At 36.3% G+C, this 21,771-nt stretch overlaps 1 protein-coding gene across 3 annotated transcripts in view; it reads left to right on the top strand.

Annotated features, from left to right (window-relative positions):
- Positions 1–21,771, top strand: part of DOCK4 (dedicator of cytokinesis 4) — a 254,671-nt gene that overhangs the window by 218,838 nt on the left and 14,062 nt on the right. For all 3 annotated transcript variants that reach the window (XM_054197685.1, XM_054197676.1, XM_054197691.1), the window contains 12 exons: positions 1,772–1,865; positions 5,577–5,725; positions 6,816–6,902; positions 8,598–8,702; positions 10,590–10,731; positions 11,351–11,517; positions 12,861–12,947; positions 14,599–14,775; positions 18,694–18,777; positions 20,597–20,716; positions 21,076–21,197; positions 21,447–21,567. In XM_054197685.1, coding sequence (XP_054053660.1) covers positions 1,772–1,865; positions 5,577–5,725; positions 6,816–6,902; positions 8,598–8,702; positions 10,590–10,731; positions 11,351–11,517; positions 12,861–12,947; positions 14,599–14,775; positions 18,694–18,777; positions 20,597–20,716; positions 21,076–21,197; positions 21,447–21,567 — 1,455 coding nt within the window. The remainder of the gene's footprint in view (positions 1–1,771; positions 1,866–5,576; positions 5,726–6,815; positions 6,903–8,597; positions 8,703–10,589; positions 10,732–11,350; positions 11,518–12,860; positions 12,948–14,598; positions 14,776–18,693; positions 18,778–20,596; positions 20,717–21,075; positions 21,198–21,446; positions 21,568–21,771) is intronic.

The raw sequence follows: 21,771 nt of genomic DNA, 5'->3' as shown, positions 1-21,771 counted from the left end.
CATGTAGACATCATGCCATTTAAGTAGAACGTGTCCAAATTGCCTGTTTTCAAGCTGTTTTTTTTCTTAGGAAAAGAAGTCTTTATTAATTGGGGAAGTCTACTTCTTACATCATGTCCCCTTTTGAAGACTTCATCTGCTGCAGTTTTTATCTTGAAATAGTTTATTGAAAAATGACACGACACCTTTGTTAGCACGATGTATTTCCTGAGCTGTGAGTGAGTTGCCTTGCTGTGGTCTGCCTTATAGACCAACTGGACATTGTCAGAGCTGAGCTTCAGAGAAGAGCCAGTTGATTTGTATAGTTCAGACTTGTGCACGTACTGCAGCCTTTAGCGCTTAGGGGTAAGAGCTGAGAAGTCTAGTACTGCAGTTCAGTGCCATATTTTGTCTTAATCTTTATGCTTTATTGCTCGCAATTCTGTATTGTAGATTATGCTTTTTTTCAGACAGGTAAATATGAAGATACAAACAGATATTTTTTCATTTTCTCTTCTAAAGAGAAGCTTATGTTCCTGATCTATACCTTGTGGGAGGAAAAGAGGTGTCATTGAATTATAAAAACAGATGGTGGCCTAAAGCAGGCATGTCATTACAGAGCTATTGATAGCTAGTCATTTTCTCAAGTCAGTTAAAAAAATAGTTTCTCTATAAAGTTTTTATTTTGATAATGTTCCTCCCACCTTTCTCTTTGATAATAACACAATTTAGGAAACAGTGGCACAGAATAAGAATACTGTACAATAGGGGGAAAATTTTGGTCACTTGCTTAGAGTTCAAAATAATAGGTGATTTGAATAATAGAACAGAAACTGTTAATTGTAATGAGGACCAGTGCTAGATTCTTCTATACATTTTTATTAAGCAAAGCAGATCATCCTGAACATTAAGTGTGGCTAGCAGGGGGACGGTAGCTGCATGTCCATAGTGAGTATGGCAATACTTGCGAACAGTGCTATAGGGTTATACTTGTCTCCCTATAACTTTTTCATACTTTGTTTTAGGGCTTGCAAGTAGATTATGAATGTTTTGAACTAAAAGTGTTGACATTGCATTCCGTATTTTATCTATGTAACAACAAATAGCAGTTACACACCCCAAAATCTTTAGCCACTTCTAGAAATTTTGTCCTGGGTATCACCTTAGAGCGCAGCTTTGTGTGTTTCAATCATACAGTCCAATATTTATGCACCAGTTACCAGTTCCTAGCATCAGGTAATGCTGAAGAAGTCACGTTTTTCATTCAGGACTTTGCTGTTTACAATACGAAATAGTTCTTCACAAAGCTACCAAAATCCTTCTGGCATTTTGCTACAACCAAAGGAAGAGTAGACATACCAGGCAGTAGATATTTTGTTAAAATATGAATACAAAATTCAGAGTGCTGTCAATATTTTAAAACCAACATACAGCTTTCAGCAGGATGTTAAATGGCCTAAGTAAGGATATATGGGTTCACTTTCTGGATAGGTTAGTATATACAAAGAAAGAACTGTCAGATTCCAGTTCTTTCAGGTTCTTCCTCTTATGTTCTATGACAATTTAAATAAAAAAACATTCAGGATCATGTTGTCTTGTCTACTGAAAATTTACTATTCTATTTACTACTTCTTACCATATTACTGCAGTTACGTGTAATGACTTTGTACATGTGAAACTTTCAAATGTATGCGTTTATTTCTAGAGCATTATGTTTGAAGTCTTTTGTTTGTAACCACTGTCATATATTTATTAACTGCTACCTTTCATTCAAAATTCAACTTTATTGCAGAATTTTTACAAGACTGAACTGAACAAGGAAGAGATGTATATTCGCTATATTCACAAGCTCTATGACCTACATCTGAAAGCACAAAACTTCACAGGTAATTGAGTACAAACTACAAAAAGATATTTAGGACTGGTCCGTGATTTGCAGTCTTTTGCAAACCTGTAAGCTGTGTCCTCAGTGGAGAACATACCAACACAGGCAACAGCAGAGTTTCCTTGCCCAATTAATCTCTCTCAAAATATGGCTTTTTTTCAGCCCCTCAACTCTACTTGCTGTGCCACGTTGAATGTAAATGATCACTATTGATACACACTAGCAAGAAATGTGTGATACGGTCATTCTTCACCCAAAAGGAGTGAAGTTTAGAGGAAGTTTTTATAAGTCCATTTGGTAGTATCTGAGCCTATATACTGTTTTGTAATGCTGCTGGTTAGCTGTTTGCTGTGGTGTTTCAGAACCTAACTTTTAGATTAAAAGAAGAAAAGAAAGGGAGACCTGTATCGCTTACTAATGATGAGACAGACACACTAAAACCTCTAACCAGTGTAGCATTCTGCTGGTGTCTTTCTGAATCTTCACATACCATGTTTGCAGTAATATTGTCCAAGATTTCTCAATGTGAATTTAGTGCCAGGGCTGGCCATTATCTTTTAAATGAAGAAGTAAGAAGATAATGTGCATGGTTGTTGTTTACACAACGTAAAGGGCACTTCATTTAGGTAACTACGTGCCATCAATAATTGCTGGAGAAGATAAAATCAGTATCTCTTTAAATTAAACTATCTTTGGTTGCCAAAATATTTAACTGACCTTATAATACCTCCATCTTTTCCCCAGTGTTTGCAATTTCTAGTGCATGTGTTCAGAATCTCTCCAGAATTTTTTCCTTCTTAAAAGCAGATCACTTGGCTGGGGGTCACTAGTAAAAGGATACAGGTACCTACTGCCATGGCAAATTTCCTTATGCTTTTCTGCTATCCGTAAGAAAGATCCTTCACTTGGAATTTCCACATTCCCTTTGCAGCTCATGGGTTTAAAGTGTAGACTGGTTAGCCAGATGTATTTAAGGAGAGATTTTAATTTCCTCATGTGACCTGGCAGTAGTGAGTCACAAGAGAGTTTTGATTATCAAGCAGTATGTTTCCCACAGCTGGCTTTTGTGCCAAACTATTCATTTCCTGATTTTACATAACAGATCTTAGTAACTCTTTAAGCAATATTGAGTTCTCTATGCATTGGCTGCTAAGATGTGTCCAGTTTACCTTTAGCGGTGATATGAACCTATTGTTTTTCAATTGTTTTGCTATCCATTCTTATTTTAAACAGTATTTTGCTCAAAAATTGTTTCCAGGACTTTGATGTATTTCCTGTGTATTTATTATTAACATGTGTGATTTTTGCATTCTTTGCCATGGTAGATTCCACGAGACTGATTTATTTTTTTTTGCCATGAGAGCCTTAAGGAAGAATTGTCTCACACCCGTGACATTGAGATAGAGTCAGTCTTTCCACTAGAAAACAGACTCATGTAGCCCATTACCTTCCCTTATCAACACACAGACCTTTTGGAAACCAGCTGACCTAAAGTACGTGGGAGTAAGAAAAGAAGTTTGCTACTTCAGCAGCATTCCTACATGTTGCACCATTAATTTGCTAACTGCATAGTTTCGTTCTAGGGATGAAGCCAGCTTGCCCTTAAAATAATTTTTCTCTCCTTCCATAGTATAATTTACAGAACTGTCTCTAATAATCCTCTATAAAAAAAAAAAAAGAAAAAGTCCTTATTAATATAAAATGTAGCTTCAAATCTTTCTTTAACTAGCACTCAGTTACAACTATAAATATAACTCTCTTGAGGCTGAAGCACATAAACGCACTGATTCCTCTTGTGTCCTCTCAGTCACCTCAGAAGTGTAATGAAATTGTCTTTGTATCTATCCATCTTAGAAATGTTTAGGTTTTTGAATCTCTCCTGTTAAAAAAAACTAATTGAATTTCCCACATCGTGAGTCAACCCTGTTTATCTCTCCTTACTGTTTTGCTGCACAGCCAATAGTTACAGACCTCTCCCAAAGGTACCAATATGTTATTTATTATACTGGCTACTGCCAGGACGCTGGGTAAAGGGACTCTTCGGACTTTCTGTCCAGTATGGCCATTCTTATTTTAGAAACCTTCTATATACATTTATGATAACTTAAAAAAAAAATATATATATTGGTATGACAGGCAAAAATCTGTTCAAACGAAGGACTTGCATGCCAAGTTAGAAAGGAAGGGTCAGAGGGAGCTATCCTGACATGTGTTTATGTTCTGCTATCTTTTGCTTCCTTATGATTTTGAATGATTTGTTGTTATCAACTTCATGGACTTTTTTTAAATTGGTATATGAATGTGCTGCATATTTTGAGTACCAAACTGTAGCTTGAAGCTATGACAAAAGATGTTACCAGTCAAGCAGCCGGAAAGCTGTGTGATGCCAGAGTTAAAACTGCGCAACTTCAGCCATGTCCTTTGCACGTATGTATAGCAGTGCAGCATCATTTTGCACCATGTTTAGCATTTTACAACATAAGGATTCAAAGCACGTTCTCCCACAAACATCTGCTGCAGTGATGGTTTTTCACCCACGGGTTCTTAAGCTGGACGCGTAAGAGGAACACTACTCTTAGGAAAAACTCTGTGGAGTTTGGTTTAAGTCACCTGTCTTATGAGAACTCATAAGGCAGAGGCAGAATTACGATATGGTTGTCTGGGGCAAACTTTATAGTTATTTTTTGCCTTATGTACAACCTATAAAACCTGCAATAAAGTAAGTCCACTAGGCAACTTCTTTCTCCAGTGCAGCACATCTCCAGAATGTGGCCCATCTTTGTGCTGACTGATGCAAAGTGGTCCTGTGAGTGGAAAATAGACTGTGAACACTGACATGGAAAACAATAATGCATGTGCACAGTTACCCAAATTGAATTGTCATAGCCAGTAGTAATTCCGGTGTTTTGTAACTGACCAAAGTCTGATGTTGCAATAGAGAGGTTCGTTAATATTAGTTTTAGTGTACTATTTCTGAGGAATTGTTTAGATCAAAGTAAAAATAATAGTAATAATTTTTATATTCCCATATAATTTCTACCGTGATCTAAAGATTACTACGCAGTTCTCTGACCAGACAGCAACAATAGGTTTGATCCCTTCCAAACCTATAAATAAATAAATAAAGTTTAAAAAATAATAATAATTATGTGTTCACTTCTAAATTATTTGTTATGGTAGAGTGTTAAGACTCAGCTATGAGGGATTTATTTCTATTATGGAAAGAATTAGTCTATTAAGCAGATATCTGCCTCTTCATTTCCCTCCCAGCCCTGATCTCTTTGGGAGTGTGTCCACAGTCCTATCTGTCTTCTTTCCTCTTTCCCTACTGACGTTCCTCATCCTCTGGTCCTCCTTCCCTTGTTCAGACAGCAGAGCCAGTGAGTGTTTCTCCTTAGCAATAGGAAAGACTAGGGCTAAGCGGGGAATTGTTTTCTTAATCTGGCTGTCCCCTTTGTATTGTCAGACACCAGGAAAACTGTCCCAGTGACTCTACTTTAAATAGTGTGTGAAAATTGTAAGATTAATTTATTATAGCTGAAGATAGTAACTCTGTCCAAAACCAGTACCACCATCTGTCATATACTTGAAATAAATCAGCTACCCATTAAAAAGGTGCATCTCGTCAGGAGCATTCACGTTTCTGTGTACTTGGTTTGGCTGTTTTATTTGTTTGGTGTTCGTAAGTACCGTGCTATAATTTGTCTTGCAGAGGCTGCCTACACGCTGCTGCTGTACGATGAGCTGTTGGAGTGGTCTGACCGGCCGCTGAGAGAATTTCTCAACTACCCCATGCAAACAGAGTGGCAACGTAAAGAGTGTCTCCATCTGACCATCATTCAAAACTTTGATAGGGGAAAGGTAAAATAGTCCTATTTCAGTGAGTGGATCTTGAAAGGATAGTTTATTCATTTTAGGACGTTACTGCTGGGGCTGCAGTCCTTTCTCATATAGAGGGGAAGTGTTTGTCTCGTTGCCTGATTAAGCAGTTACTTAGCGACACAGTAGGTTTCTTCTAGTCCTGTGCTTGTATCCTAGAAATCCCACACTGACATGTGACAATAATTTGCACTTGTGTAGCAATTTGCTTTGTAACTGTCAAAGCGCTTCATAAAAGGTAACATAATTTTCCCCAATTTTAAAGGTGGTGAAAATGAGCCATATAAAGCTGATGAAATTCACTTAGTGACCAAGTGAGGGGAAAAAAATTCAGGGGCCTGGATTATAAGGACTATGTTTACACATTCTAAATCATGTTGCATCTTTTAGAATAGCAATTGCAGAATCTCTAAAAAGAAATGAGTTTTGGGGATCACAGTTCATTGTCATCACTGAGAATGTTTATTCTGAATTAAGCAAGAATAATTATGCTGTAGTCTAAAATTTTATATACTAATTTCTATGCATCGTACTTTGTGTGATGATTTGTCTTGCTGCTAAACATGCAGTTGATTGCAATTTTGTGTAGCTAGTGTAATGTTCATGTGAGCTGAGTACATGTAATCAAACTCATGCTGATCATCAGTTTTTTCAAAAAATTCTGTAATTATCTTAAGGAGTTTAACTAATATGATGCAATAAAATATTTTCCAATCTACAAAAATTAAGGAGGATATGTTAAGAAGATAATTTTAAAATGCAAAAATGATAGTGTTGAATCAATCTCATATGTAGTATCAAAAGAGACGTCTGTCACTCTCGCAATGACTTATATTTTGTGCAGTGATAGTTCTGAAAAAATAATTTATTAAATAAGTCTCTAAATATATTTTCAATCCTTCAAAGAATTCATCAGTATTACTCAGCAGCTATCGGTATTGCTAGCGGACATTATGTTGGAGTATTTTCAGTTACTGGAAGTATGACAGTGTAGAAAGAACAGATCACTAACAAATCACAAATTATCCAACAGTTGTTTTGAAATTGCTGAATATCTTTTACTTGCTTGCAGTGTTGGGAAAATGGCATTATCTTATGCAGGAAAATTGCAGAACAGTATGAGAGCTACTATGACTACAGAAACCTCAGCAAGATGAGGGTAATGTACCTGAGTACTTTTCATCAATCAGAGATCCAAAAGCTGTTTACTTTGGGTTATAAAATATCACTTAGAAGATTAAATTTGACGTGGAATGGTCTTAGGTTTGGGTTGCAAACTTTATTTTTTAGCTTGTGTTTTCTTTTTACCGTGAAGATTATAAAAAAGGAGTGTGAGCTTTTTGAAGAAAAATGGGAAAATAACTGATCTTGCAATGTTTGTACCTGTACAGCGCCCCTTTTACGATGAAGGTCGCATAACGAAGCTTATGCAGAAAAATTGTATTACAAATTCACTTTAATTGGTTTCCTGTGGTTTATCCAGGGAATGTGCTCTATGCAGTCCTTCAGTAGGAGCAGCAATGTATCTGCATGTGTAACTGGGAGCAAAGAGGTTGCAACAAGCAACGTACACCTTTGCAGTTTTTTAATTTAATGCTTAAAAATACGGTCTGTTTAATACCATATAGCCAAAATGAATCTTGCCTGGTACAGTCTTCCTGCTTTCTCTCACATTTTTCTTAGAACTCTAAGCATTGTTTCTTTCTTCGTTCTTTCTGATACTGTGTTTTAAAGATTATTCAGTCTTCCCTTTTCTTGTCTGCTTCGGAAGGATTCAATTTTATGTTACAGCTTCCTTTTTAAATTTTCTGTAGGTGTGGGATACTTGCTGCTAGGAGTGACTAAAGTAGACTTAATCCAGAGCTGCTTAACAACATGATGCAAAATTCTCACCACAGAGCTATGTGGCAGTACTCCCTGTGATCTGCTTATTCCATACATCTTTATATATCCCAAGGGCAGAATCCTATAAGTAAAAGCAAACTGACTGCCATCACAGGAATAAAATAATTAGTTTATGCCTGTTTAATTAATTGTATTTAACGTGTTTTGTGTTTGCATTAGGAAATATCCTTCTACTATATCTGTGCCACCTATGTTTATCCAAAAATGGAGGTGTGGGGATTTCTCACAGCAATGTAACTAGGCAGCTTTTGATATCATATACACATCAAATAGCTGTCTGCATTACCTAAAATAGGGCTAATACTGAGGGGCTTTTCACCATATTAAAAAATTACGAACAGAGGACGCTTGACTGAAATATCATCAGAAAAAGGGGGCTTTGACATTAAGATCGCTTTGTGTCAGTGTTTTGAGTGAAATAAAAGCAGGATGTATTGATCAAAAGTGATGTTAATTGCTATCGTGAGGTTTTTTTAAAGTAACTCACATTAGATGCTTAAATCATTGGTATCTGGTATGATTTGGACACAACTCTTTTGAATGTGGAAAGTGGACTTTGCTGACTGAACTGACCACATTACTGCCATGTGTTTGGATGATTAGCAGGTTACTGGGTCATATGTTTCAAACTGCATTTCTATGACTTCCATTTTTCATTAAAGAACTATGCATGTTGTCATTAATCAAATATTTTACCCCTTTGATATAGACACTTCATATTTAAAAGCACTTTTTTTTTAATTCTTGGAAATTCTCAGGTCATTAAGAGGTACAATTATTTAATCTGATGCATTCAGAGACATCTAGATGTCCTTTTTGTTGCTCAGAGGTGCACTGCAATTCCAGTACTCCAGAGCAGTTTGCTGAAAGACCCTTCCTTTTGTGATAGTTGAAGGTGAAAATATGTTTTCAGAAAAAACTAATTGCATTTCTTATCAATCTCACCCAGATGATGGAAGCATCTTTGTATGATAAAATTATGGATCAACAGCGTTTGGAGCCAGAATTTTTCAGAGTTGGATTTTATGGAAAGAAGTTCCCATTCTTCTTGAGAGTAAGTGAATTGAAAATAATCAGAATGGAGCAATTCTGGAATTCATGCTGTCGTTCATAAACACTTTATGTGAAAATTTGATCGTACCATGTACAAGTTCTTATCCTGTGAGAAACAGGGAATTCTTTGAAGTGCCTTTGAAAATGTTAGTCGTGTTTACCCTGTTCCCCTCTTCCGCAGTCTGCAGTGGTTCAGCTGCTTTGACTGTCACCTTGGGAAGAGAACAGAATCCATCTTATTCATGGAGCCTCTGTAGTCATAATCCAAGCTCCCTCTTCCTATGGTAATTCAAATAAGTGATGAAGAAACTTCCTCTGTATGGTGGAGGCCTAAAAAGCCTAATTTTTCTTTGCCTTTGTGGTGGGGAAAATGACAAAATCCAAATGGTAAATATAGCACGAAACTCTCCCCTTTAAAAGCAGTGCACAAAAAGAATCTGACAGGCACATAGTTTTTTATATTACCTAGTAGTCATCTGAATATAACATCTGTGTAAACCAATTTGAAAATGTGAATTATAATTTAATGTTTAGATTACTAAAAATACATCAAATGATGAAGTACTGGGGGAAATTGTGCAATAGTGCAGTACTTTCAGACCTGTAGGTCTTTCACTGCTTATGCATCTGCCCTGGAAGTATTTATACATTTCCCAAGTTAAATGTACTTAGCACAGATTTATGCTTGCAGCACCAGCAAAGAACACCTCAAAACTTACATTTGATTTTTATTTTTTTATTATGGCAAAGCAGTTTGCAATTCTTTTAAACAGCCTGGCTGCGTTAAGTACAGAAGGAATAAAGAATAAAGGAATAAAGAATAAAGCTTCAGAATAAAGCTACGTTTTAATTTGTAGTTGCACAATAACACTATTGCAGTTGGTTTCTTGTAGCAATTCCCATGAAAGTCCAGGCTCTCTCAAAATTCAATTCTTCCTGTCTCTGTTGTCAAGATAAAGACAACTGCTTCTGTCTAAACCTGCTTCAAGAGGAGCACAATAGTAATGACTTTTTAGAATTGTCTAATATAGATTTTTAAAGGGAATTCCTTTAATAGTGTTTCTATAAAAATGGTTAAGATATTTCCTTATTTCAAACGTGTGCGAGCAGAATCAAACCAAAAAGTGCCCTCAGCACCACCACGGTCAGTGACTAGTTCCAACAGTTACTCCAGATCCAGGCATCTCATGTTTAATGTAGGTTGTGTGTGGTACCTGTATTGATGTTGTACAATCTCAGGAAAATAATGGTGCAACTTCATAGTGGGCATCCAGGTAAAAGAATCTGTGTTGGAGCCAGGAGTATTCTTTTACTTCATATTGCAAAAAACAGGATAATTTTAATTTATAAGGCTGATAATTCATAGTCATTTAGAGGATAAGGCAAATTGAATGTGTTCTACCATTTTCTTATGCATTGTTTTTCTTCAGAATTGTATAACTTCAAAGCGAAGTTTCCTAGTTCCTCATGAAAAGGACTTTCATTTCATTGTCTTAACTGTCTCTTGCATTATATTTTTGTTACATATTTTATACAATCTGATATGATCTGTTATGTTAGTTACATACTTTAATCCATTAAGAACAATTTCTCTCTTCAGATTTTTATTAAAGCTCTAAGTATAGTAATTCAATTTTTCCAGACTTTTGAATAAACCATACTTTATATTGTAAAATTTTCTTCTTCTAAGTAACCTGGTCTTTCTAGATTTCTTATTTTCATTATTGCCTTTTGTTTCTTATTTTTTCCTTCTTAAAGCGATGTAAAAAATGCCCCGAATGTCTATATTTAAGAGCATATGTTTGGGTCTATCTAATGATACCAAATTATTTTCACATAACTTGCTCTTCATTTTTTTTTTTTTTTTTTTTTTTCTTATTCTGCTCAGAATAAGGAATTTGTTTGCCGAGGACATGACTATGAAAGGCTGGAGGCCTTCCAGCAGCGAATGCTGAATGAGTTCCCACATGCCATTGCTATGCAACATGCTAATCAGCCAGATGAGACCATCTTTCAGGCAGAAGCACAGTGTATCCACATAATCACAAACCCATACACCGCAGTTACGTCTTTCGTGCTTTTAAAAAATGTAGGTACACCTAAAGCCGATTTCAATCACAATGTGCCTCCACTGAAATAAAGGGTAGGTTAGAATTCCTCTGCAATTTGTCCCAGTCACTCCATTATGTTTGGAATTATTTTCTTTGTAATTGTTGATTTTATTTAAAAATTCCTTGACAGGTTATTAAGACTCTTATGTTAGCCAAAAATACTTGTAGAACTATCACTGCTGTGATAATGGTGTATTAGTTCAAGTTGCAGTATTTCAAGTTCCTATAATACAACATAATTTTAGCATGGTATGACATATTGTGTGTAAGAATATATTTCATTAAATCCCTTTACTCTATGTACTATTCCATGTAAGTAGCTCTATTTCAAAAATAAATATGAAATTTTCAACAAAACAGTAAAAAGAAATCCCAAACCATCAAAAAATCTCTCAGGTTCCTTTCCCCAGCCATTAATAATCTAGATGTATGTCCTGGTACACACTTCTTAGAGAGTTTTTCTTCTGTCGTGCTTCAGGAGTCAAATTAGCTTTGCTAATTTGGATGAAATGAGATAGCCTTAACTTTTTACATACAGATTTGCAGATTTATGCAGTGACACCAATTCCAGAAAACCAGGAAGTCCTGCAGAGAGACGGTATTCCTGATAACATCAAAAGCTTTTACAAAGTAAATCACATCTGGCGATTCCGATATGACAGACCATTTCACAAAGGAACCAAGGACAAGGAAAATGAATTCAAGGTAAATTACCGTGCACTTTCCCAAGCTACTGGACGTATGGATTTATCTGTAACATCAACGATAGTTGTATTATTGAAACATTGCCTACAGTTGTGTTATGCAACTGACTGTGGTATAACAAATTCTCTAAAGGAGATGGTAGCTCAGGTTTGACTATTTTGCTTGTCATTTTAATTAAAATAATATTAAAAATATATGGGAGATGGGAAGATTTTGTTGTATGTGGGAATAGGAGAGAAAAAGTAGACATTTGTTTTTGCGCGAGTGATATATAGAAGGCAGAACTGGAGACAGCAGAGCAGCCTTCGGAGAAGCTTATAAGGCAGACCGGGAAAACATAGTTGAGTAGGTAATCTGGGGTATGGATAGGATTGCCAAAAGTTCTCTCTCCCTAGAGCAAGGGTGAGACAGTTTTGACCAAACTACAGCATAATGTTCTTTTCCTGTGATATCAAGACTAAAAACTACCTCTGAACTCAGAGATTGTCTCAGGGAAGAGTAATAGTTCCTTCCCTAATATGTAAAAGACTTCTGTTCCTCCTAATAAAAACGCCACACTGAAAATTTATCTTACATTCTTCTGGTGTAATTTTACTTCTGACCCACTAGCAATGTTTTAGTTCTGACCCACAAGAAACATCCTGACACAGAATATATTCTGGTATTCAGACACACAAAGAGAGTTTTCCCATAATAATTTTGTTATAAACTTAGAGGAAAGAACGGTAAGGGTAATAAATCATCTAAATTAACTCACTATTGTCCTCTAATTAAACCCTAAGGCTTGATTTTAATTGTACAGCTTATAAATATTTTGTGCGAGCTCTACCATATGCGATGATTTATCATTTTACAAACCTCTGGCACAAAGTGTTTAACAGTAGTACATTCGAGTATCGCATCAGCCGTGCGTTGTGGAACCTCAAACGGGACTTCACAGAGGAGAGGTGGTCACTCTCTGTGATCTGTAAGTTGTTCTGCTTCTGAACTCTCCCTCTTCTCGGATGTTATCTCAGAAAGGAAATGTTAAAATGCTAATTTAGTTGTGAGTGACTTTTGGAGATTAGGGGACAACATACAATATAGAATAATAGTATGTTTAAGAGTAAAGAATCAGCACAATCTACTGCCTTAGTAGTAGGTCCTAGAAAGTAAGAAGAAAAATGAACGTCATAGGCTTCTGGGGTAGACATTTCAGTAGAAATCTGTATGTTAATACTTTCTTTTTTTAATTTTTTTTTTTCACTGTTACTTAAATGAAAGTATTCCTAAAGAAAACCGGTAATAATATATAGATAATATAGAGGCAAATTAGGGAAATCAATTTGGTTTGTATATTGTAGAGCCTATGGGTGGAGAGAACCACACTGATCTTGGTGCAGAGTTTACCTGGAATATCTCGCTGGTTTGAAGTGGAAAAACGTGAAGTAGTGAGTATGAGACAGATTGCAATACAGGTTGTGGGTTGGTTTACTTCCTTATCCATATGTTATTTGATGATCTACTTTGAGATTTGTTACCATATCTAATTTCTTTGATCAAGTTTTCAAGCTGGCTGCAACAAAATTATTTACCAAGTGTTTTAAGTTGTCTAGTTTCTCATATCTTGAGAAGTATTATTAAGAACTGCCCATTATGATTCATTCAAACAGTTGAGGAAAGAAGTTGAGGGCAATAATGGGCAGCCAAAGACAACATTTAATGTCAGCAAATTGCCTTCTTACAACTCGGCATGGTGTACCGTTTAATACTTAGAGTACCTATAGCTTAACATATCTTCCAGTATTCTTGAAAAGTAAACGTTCTCCAAGTACTGTAATAAATGTCATGTGGGTATATCTCTGTGTCTGCCTATAGTTCTGTTGAAGTTCCCACTTCCCAGCATGGGCAGGGAAGCGTGCCTACGCAGAACCTGTAGAAATAGGGTCTAATGTAGCAATCTCGTACTGACACATTATAATTTCTTTCCTTCCTTGTTGTTGTATTTCCTAGAAAATCCTTAGATACTTTTTGAATGTATTTGGAGCAGTGCTCCTCATGTAAAGATCTCTAAATAATTGGTCAATTGTTGAGCCCAGGAGTATAACATCTGTAACTATTTTCCTTCCTGTGAAAGCCAGTCTTACAATGGTCCTGTTAAATATAGGGATACCATTGTACAACTGATTTTCTCTAAAACTCTATTGTGTTTTTCTTTTATAATAGCAACAAACTGTAATTTGTTCACTGACCTCATATTCTCCTGTAGAAAATCAAAAATAGAATTTAGTAAAAATCAAAAAATTACATGTGACATGAGAAATTTTGTTAGCTGACTCCTACTGAGTTCTTACTAGGTTAATATGGCCCCTAATATGAAGTTCCTTAGATTACTATCATGTTACCATTATGTAATAATTTTTCCTGGGCATGTACTAGATCATGACTCAGATTTGTGCTTGTATGCTTCGGTAAATTATGGCAACCTCAGGCCTGTACTCTTCCCATCGCTGAGCTTTTCACTCCCTGCAGTTCATGCTACCTGTGAGAAAAGCTTCTCAGTCTCTAGAGAGGACGGGCACATGCTGCTTAAGGACTGCCCTTGGCAATAACTTGATCATCATCTTAACTCGAAGCTTACATTCAAACTCACCCATAATGTCTAGTTGTTGACTTCGCCTTGCGTGGGGGGAACTAGCTCGCCCATACTTAAGCTCTGCTCTGTGCCCTTAAGTATGGTGAAGCTCTCCCTGACCTCAAGCCCAATTTAGGTAAAGTTACCAAGGACAGTTTAACCCTGAGTTCCAAGAGTTCCACCACAGGCTGAAGTGTGTGTGTTTTGCAGCAAGGGCTGAGTATCTCTCAAGGTCAGATAATGAATCTATAAAAGAGGGACGGTTGTTCATTTTGGTCCTTGATTATGTGATAAAATTAATTCACTCAGACAGTGTAGCCCAGGTGAGAAGAACTTTTTCTGCCCCAGTACTCTAGAACATAGAATAATATTGGGGTTTTTTTAAGAAATCAAAAATTACCTTTAATATATTTCATATTTTAACTGAAGATTAAGTATGTTTACAATATCTCTCACTCCTCTTTCAGGTGGAAATGAGTCCCCTTGAGAATGCTATTGAAGTCTTAGAAAATAAGAACCAGCAGCTGAGAACACTGATCACTCAGTGTCAAACTCGACAGATGCAAAATATTAACCCTCTCACAATGTGTCTAAATGGGGTCATTGATGCAGCAGTTAATGGTGGAGTTGCTAGATACCAAGAGGTAAGCAATTTATTTTCTGTTTATTAAAAATCTGTCGTAAGACAGTTTCTTACTGGTTTCTTTCTTTGTACAAATACAGCTCCTCTGTATGAACTGAGGACAGAAAGTACTATTTCAATATTAGTTTTAATTATACCTACATTGCAGTTTTTGGTGAGGTGACTTTAAATATGTACAGCTTTAGTGAAACAACTGTTTTGCTGCAGAAGTTCCATAAACTTTCTCCAGTGATGAGTCAATTCACAATTACCTTGTATTCTTTAGAGGTTTGTTTGAGGATTTTTAATGAAGTAGTTAATTGTAACTATAATTTTATATATAGATATTATTTTATATATATATATTATTATAATGTAGTCCCTCCTCCCTGCTCTTCTAGGTCAGGCGCTACTTCTGACTGACCAGCAAATTTACTTTTGTGTGCTGGCATTCCAATTTTAAAAGAGATATATGTATATATACACACACAAAATTCTTAACAAGGAATTTATTGTCTTGAAGAATCATATTTTTCTATATCCTTCTTTCTCTTCTCCAAGTTTTTAAGGAAAGCTATTTTATGGAAAATTTAGTAAGAAATCATACGTATAATTAAGAAATATCTAACGCTGGATTCTTTCCCAAAAGTTGTTCCTCATTATCGTCTCTGAATCACCTTAGGAGAACCGTAAATGTTTGGGATGCTGTATTTCCACAAAGTTTTGTGGCGTTTTGAAACTGCAGTAAAAAGAAATGAAGGATAATTTTTTTCAGCCCACTTGATCTTCCTCTTTCTCCTAATAGTCTTATGAAATACTTGAATCTTCTGGTTGTTCCTTTTCCATTGAAAATGTCAAGTTGAATAACATTCTGTCCACTTGTCTCAAAGGCTGCAAGATTCGGTGTTCACTCAACAGTGTTAAATTTGAGAAAACTGCATCTAAATTAAAGTACAAGAAATTGAGTCCACTGTAGTGTTAGAATCTGTCATCAAAACTGCAACGTTATGAACATTGTGAGACTAAACCAAAGCGGTACCATGCTTGATGTTTCCCAGCTGCCTTTATCGACAGCAACAAAACTGTTTAGCATAGTAAAGCCCCACGAAGGGAGTCCCTTGAGAAGTACAGTCATGTCAGAGCTATGTCTGGTTTGGATTAGCAGTGTCAGAGCTAGCTCGCTGTCTCTGCCTAGCTTCCCATTCCGCACCAGTATATTAAAGGTTCTAGCTTGCTCCTTTCTTATTGTTGTTCTTAGCTGCAATTCTTGATCTCCTAGATAGTCTTCATGTTTCTGTTCCCTACTGTTGTCCTCTCTCTCTCTCTCGCTATATATCTAAAATAGGACTTTTCACCAATTTGTGTTGTAAAGACCAAAATGATAGTGAGAGTTGTGAGATCTGGTTGTTGGGTTGGTTTTTTTCTATTTCATCCTCCTCCTCTTTGCATGTCCCTTTTTCAGTCTTTATATGTCTTCCTGCTGGTTTGCCGCTTCTTATCTTCTACCTCCCTTCTTTTCCTCTCCTCCGTAAATGCTTTGCCTATCTGTTTCACTTGCTTTTGCCTTCTGCCCTATACAAAGCTCAAAGTCTGTCAGTGTTGGAGCATATGTGGTCTTGAGGTAAGCATGACCATGTCTTTACAGATATCCTCCTTCCCTTCAGGCAAGGCCCAGCAAATAACATCTGGCCAGCTGCTGCTTCATTTCCCCTTTTTCCTTCCCCCCTCCCACCTTTTCCTTTTTTTCCTTTTTTTCCTTTTTTTCCTTTTTTTCCTTTTTTTCCTTTTTTCCTTTTTTCCTTTTTTCCTTTTTTCCTTTTTTCTTTTTCCTTTTTTCCTTTTTTTCCTTTTTTTCCTTTTTTTCCTTTTTTTCCTTTTTTTCCTTTTTTTCCTTTTTTCCTTTTTTCCTTTTTTTCCTTTTTTTCCTTTTTTTCCTTTTTTCCTTTTTTTCCTTTTTTTCCTTTTTTTCCTTTTTTTCCTCTTTTTCCTCTTTTTCCTCTTTTTCCTCTTTTTCCTCTTTTTCCTCTTTTTCCTTTTTTCCTCTTTTTCCTTTTTTTCCTTTTTTCCTTTTTTTTTCTTTTTCCCTTTTTTTTTTCCTTTTTCCCTTTTTTTTCCTTTTTCTCTTCTCTGCTGATACAATAAAAAGTAGGTATCTCTAATTATTCAGCACTTTGGCCACTATTGCAGATGTTAAAGCTGCAGTTTCGCTGGTTTCAATACCAGAACAGATTCCAGGAGAACTATAGGAGTAATAGTTATTGTGCAGCACCTTATTGTGTGCTAAAAAATGGCTGTAGACTGAACTGATTTTTTTCAAATTTTTCTGAACACTGCTAAAGAGTGTGTTTTGTGCCCACTAACACCTCTCAAACTGCAGTCTTTACTATAACTTACATTTATTTTAGCTCCTTTACACGTGCTGGAAGAGTAGAGGCGCTTTCATGATTGATTATTGGAAACCACTGGTTCAAAGAATGATACTGGATTTAGTCAAATTCTGATTATTTTTATTTCTCTAAAGTACTGGTGATTTTATTTGAAGTTAGATTATTACATCTCTGACTCATTACAGATCTGTGTAAATCTCAGCCCAAAACCGCTGGGACACCACCTGCTTGGTATTGAAAGGATATTAAGCTTGTAGCTGAGGGGAAAAAAAAAACATCAGCTGGCAGAAGTTTGGGATTTGGGATTTTAGCGAGTATCAGAGGGTTCCTTTTAACAATTTAAACATGAATTCTTATAAGTCTACTTATCGGCAGTGAAAGGACCTTGTGAAATAAATGTTCTTCATTACAGTATCAGCATTTTCTAGAGAGGTCTCAGCACTTCCTTGTTACGGGTTGTCAGAGCATGAAATTTTGTAACTAAGAGGAAGGGGTATATTTATCTCCAGCTCCACTGCTCCCCATATTTACTAATGATTCTGCCTCGCAAGGATTTTAACAGCTAAAGCTGGATGGAGAACCTTATAAGAAGTATGTGATGGAAATGCTAAGACGGGTGCAAAAGGAAAACACAGCACAGGGCAGCCACTCTTACCCTCTCAGCTCTATGGATAGAAAACCATGTGTACGTATAGGAATGCGTACAGAGACTTTTTGTGAGAAGTGCATTTTTGAGAAGGTCTAGAAATCTCTCAACTGAGGAGCTGGGCATTTTCTTTACAGAATAGTGTCAAGAATTATTGTAAATTCAATATAATCCCTTTGCGGAGTAGGATAGGTGCTATCTTAAGACAGATGCAATTGTGAACAACCAGAGGAGTGCTATGTCCAGGCCACTGCTGGTGGGTAAACTGACTTTGGGGTACTACGACTGGTACAATTCGAGCATTGGAGATGGGGTGGAAAGTCATATAAGTTCATGAACACACCTCGATGTTGGTCAGGTGCTCCTGAAGTGAAAAGTGTGTTTTTTTGACATAGGTGTCACTGTGAGTTCTTTAAAACATTATTTATATTGAGTGAATACGAAGATAATGTCACAGCTCCAATATATAAAATAGCATACAGTTCCACACTTTTCTTAAGATATCTTTATATTTAGGGATAACGAAACTCCTAGTATGAAAAGATGGTAAAATCTAATGCCTCATAATTATTTGAAAGTCCTATGTCACAATTAACGAGGAAGAGATATTTCATTCAGGTGACCTGTGTTTGATTTCAACTCTGATTTGCAGATTTCCAAATTTGATCCAGGATCTGTCTTGGATATTGAACAACTGGTAAATTCCACTCAAGAGTGGCTATATTTTATTTGCCCATAGTCTCCACCAATGCATATGTGAATAATTAATTATTCAGCATTTACTATCCTCTGTTGCAGTAGAAAGGAGGCTTTGTTTCGAAAATATAGTCTAGAAACTTGTTTTTTTAAAAAAAAAGTCATGTGTTTTTACTCACTTTATGTTACTTTGTGATTTTATTCTGCTTAGGCATTCTTTATCAAAGAATACATCTTGAATCATCCAGAGGATGGAGAGAAGATCACACGCTTGAGAGAGCTGATGCTCGAGCAGGTAAAGCGGGGAGGAGACTGACTAGGTGGCCTGCTTAGCTGGTCTGGCTAAAAGTGTCCCAAAATAAAATATAAAATTTCAGAGGTTAGTAATTTCCCAGTGGTCTTCAGTATTTTGTGAATCAGATTCCAAGTAGACAGCAACTTTCTATAGAAGCAGGTCTCTGGGTCATGTTAATAATTTTTCCCTAGACTTTTGCATCATCATCTTAATCATTTCAAACTATTCTAAATTAAATGTTGAATGAGAGGCAAGTTTTTGTCTTGTGATGATCATATGCAAATATTTGCACAACATATTTTACCACTATTACAGAATGAACATTATCTCGTTGAAACATCTAATAGCTTCAGCAAAAATTTGTATGTTGTATTTTACCACTACTACGGAACAAACACTTTCACTACAAGATTTAGCATAAGAGGAAAAAAAAATCAAAAATCTTATTTGTGAAAGATATCTAATAATAATTACCAAGGTATGTAGGCAGTAAAATAAACACCAATTTATTAAATTAAGCTGGTATTCTATGTATTATATGATTTTTGTATTATTTTTTTATTTTTTTTTAAGACAGCCACCTACCAGCCTCAAATATGAAGTGTCTCCATTTGGAAATGCTGAAAAAAATTACTTTGATCAAATGATCTTGCTAAGTGTTTCAGCTTTTTTAACTGACATTTAGCTATCTCTGTTCTATGCAGCATGTTGAAATTTCAAACTTTATTGCCAGCATGGGATAAAGAGGTCAGAGTATTGGAATTTGGCAAGATGGAAATTCCATTTTTCATCAGCATTGTGGTATCTTTTGATCAGATCAGCCGAAGGACAGATCATCAGACAGTATAAATCAGAATAGGTCCACTGAGCTCACTTTAATTTCATTTAGATAGTGTAATTTACGTTGCAGTTTTGGTTTTTCAAGCTTAACCCTTACAATTTAAAACTGGAGTTATCAACTTCCCGTGACAAAAACGTGAATTCCAAGCGATAGCAGTTAAATGCCGTCTGGCACCCAGAGATGATTTAGCAGACAACGGGGAGCATTCGGAAGGGCCGGGGTGGCGGCGTGTGCGGATGGATGTGCTGCAGTCCTGACCTCGGGTCGGTGATGCTGCGCAGCTGCGTGCCCGCTCGCAGGCTGCCTCAAAACGTCAGCTAGCAGCTCCCATCCAAAGGTATTACAGCATAGCGGAGCTATTTTGTTTTTGAGTTTATCTGATTCCTCATGTAGCCAATTCAGTATTTCAAATGCCTGTGACCAAATTTGAGCAAGATTAGAGTTTTAGCAATGTTATTCTGAAGCCTCTCATGCCTTGCGTCAAGAATATACATAAAGCCACCACTTACTGAGGTCTCTGGGGAGTTGGAATAGGATAGGGAGCCATGGATTTCATTGAAAATATATTACAAGCTCTCTGGTGGATGTGGCCACTGCTGTTGTTTCATGCTTTTTATGACTGTTCTTGTAGAAAACAGCTTTCGTTTAGGGTTTAGAACTGCTCCTTTGTAAAGCTGCCATTTAGGCAGATTTTTCACTATGTTATCCATAGTGGGTTTTATGTTAGAATTAAATTCACATAGGCCAAACCTTTGGGAAAGTTGGATAGTAAAATCAAAAGAGGCATAAATCCACTTGTGTATTACTGGTTTTGGTCTTAGGTCTTGTTTGGTCTTACAGGTCTGTCAGGGATTTAGGTAGATGCTTTTAATACAACATGCATTTTGTTGGCTTTTTTTTTATTATTAATTGATGAAAGCTTAAAGAAAATTGATCAAAAATGTATTTTTCCCCTTTTTTGTCCTGTCTCTTCTGCAGGCGCAGATTCTAGAATTTGGCTTGGCGGTGCACGAGAAGGTGGTGCCACAGGACATGAGGCCGTTGCACAAAAAGCTGGTGGATCAGTTCTTTGTGATGAAGTCGAGCTTGGGAATACAGGTACATGAGCAGGTGCATGGATAAACCAGGAGACCGTTTAGTTGCAGTTAAGGGTTGTTTAATTTTCCTAAGCAACAAATAGTGACATCTTCTGGTTGTTTGTCCACGTTACATCTTGTAGCATTAACAGTACCACATAGCGAAGAGAAAATTAATAAACATTCCACACAGCGCAGAGAAAAATAGTCACATTTTACTAAAGAGAAAGTATCATCAGTGAAAAGTTAAAATATTTTTCTTACTAATGATGAAGCTGATCCAAAATGCAGATGTAGCTATTCAGCTGACTGTCTGTATCTTACAAAATGCTTCATGATATTATGTCCATTTTAATTAACCTTCTTTTAACAACTCACCAGGAATTTTCTGCCTGTGTGCAAGCTAGCCCTGTTCATTTCCCAAATGGAAGTCCTCGTGTATGCCGAAATTCCCTACCTGTTTCTATGAGTCCCGATGGTGCCAGGGTAATACCACGACGCAGGCAAGTTAAAATACCAGAAATTGATGGATTTTGCTACTCACAGATGACCCATAAAATACTTTTATTGTGTGCACACTTCCTTATATGGTCAGCCTGAAGTATGTTCAGTCATGAAGAGCTGATAGATATACATTTTCTCTCTCTCTTTCTCTCTCTCTTCCCCTCCTCCCCCCCCAATAAATCCAAATTAAACTGTGGAGATTCATAAACATGGCAACTAGAGTTAACCATTTTTTATTCTTCTAATAGTCCCTTGAGTTACCCAGCTGTCAATCGGTATTCATCCTCATCACTGTCATCCCAAGCTTCTGCTGAAGTCAGCAATATCACTGGGCAATCAGAAAGCTCCGATGAAGTTTTTAACATGCAGGTACAAATTATTGTCATTCTTCAAACTAAACAGAATCTTTCTTACAAGGCTATTTACTAAATTAATGCTTCTATTATTTCATTCTGAAATCTTAAAGTTATTGCTGATACTTCTTTTAAAAAACAAATCTTTAAATAGGCTGTTAACCCCCTTAACTTAGAAAGAACAATTTTTTATGTAACTATTCCTTCTTCATTAATTACA

This window comes from Rissa tridactyla, chromosome 1 (genome assembly GCF_028500815.1).
Source record: "Rissa tridactyla isolate bRisTri1 chromosome 1, bRisTri1.patW.cur.20221130, whole genome shotgun sequence".
In the NCBI taxonomy this organism is placed as follows: Eukaryota; Metazoa; Chordata; class Aves; order Charadriiformes; family Laridae; genus Rissa; species Rissa tridactyla.
Note: the sequence above shows the minus strand (reverse complement) of the source record. Positions and strands in the feature narration are given on the sequence as shown.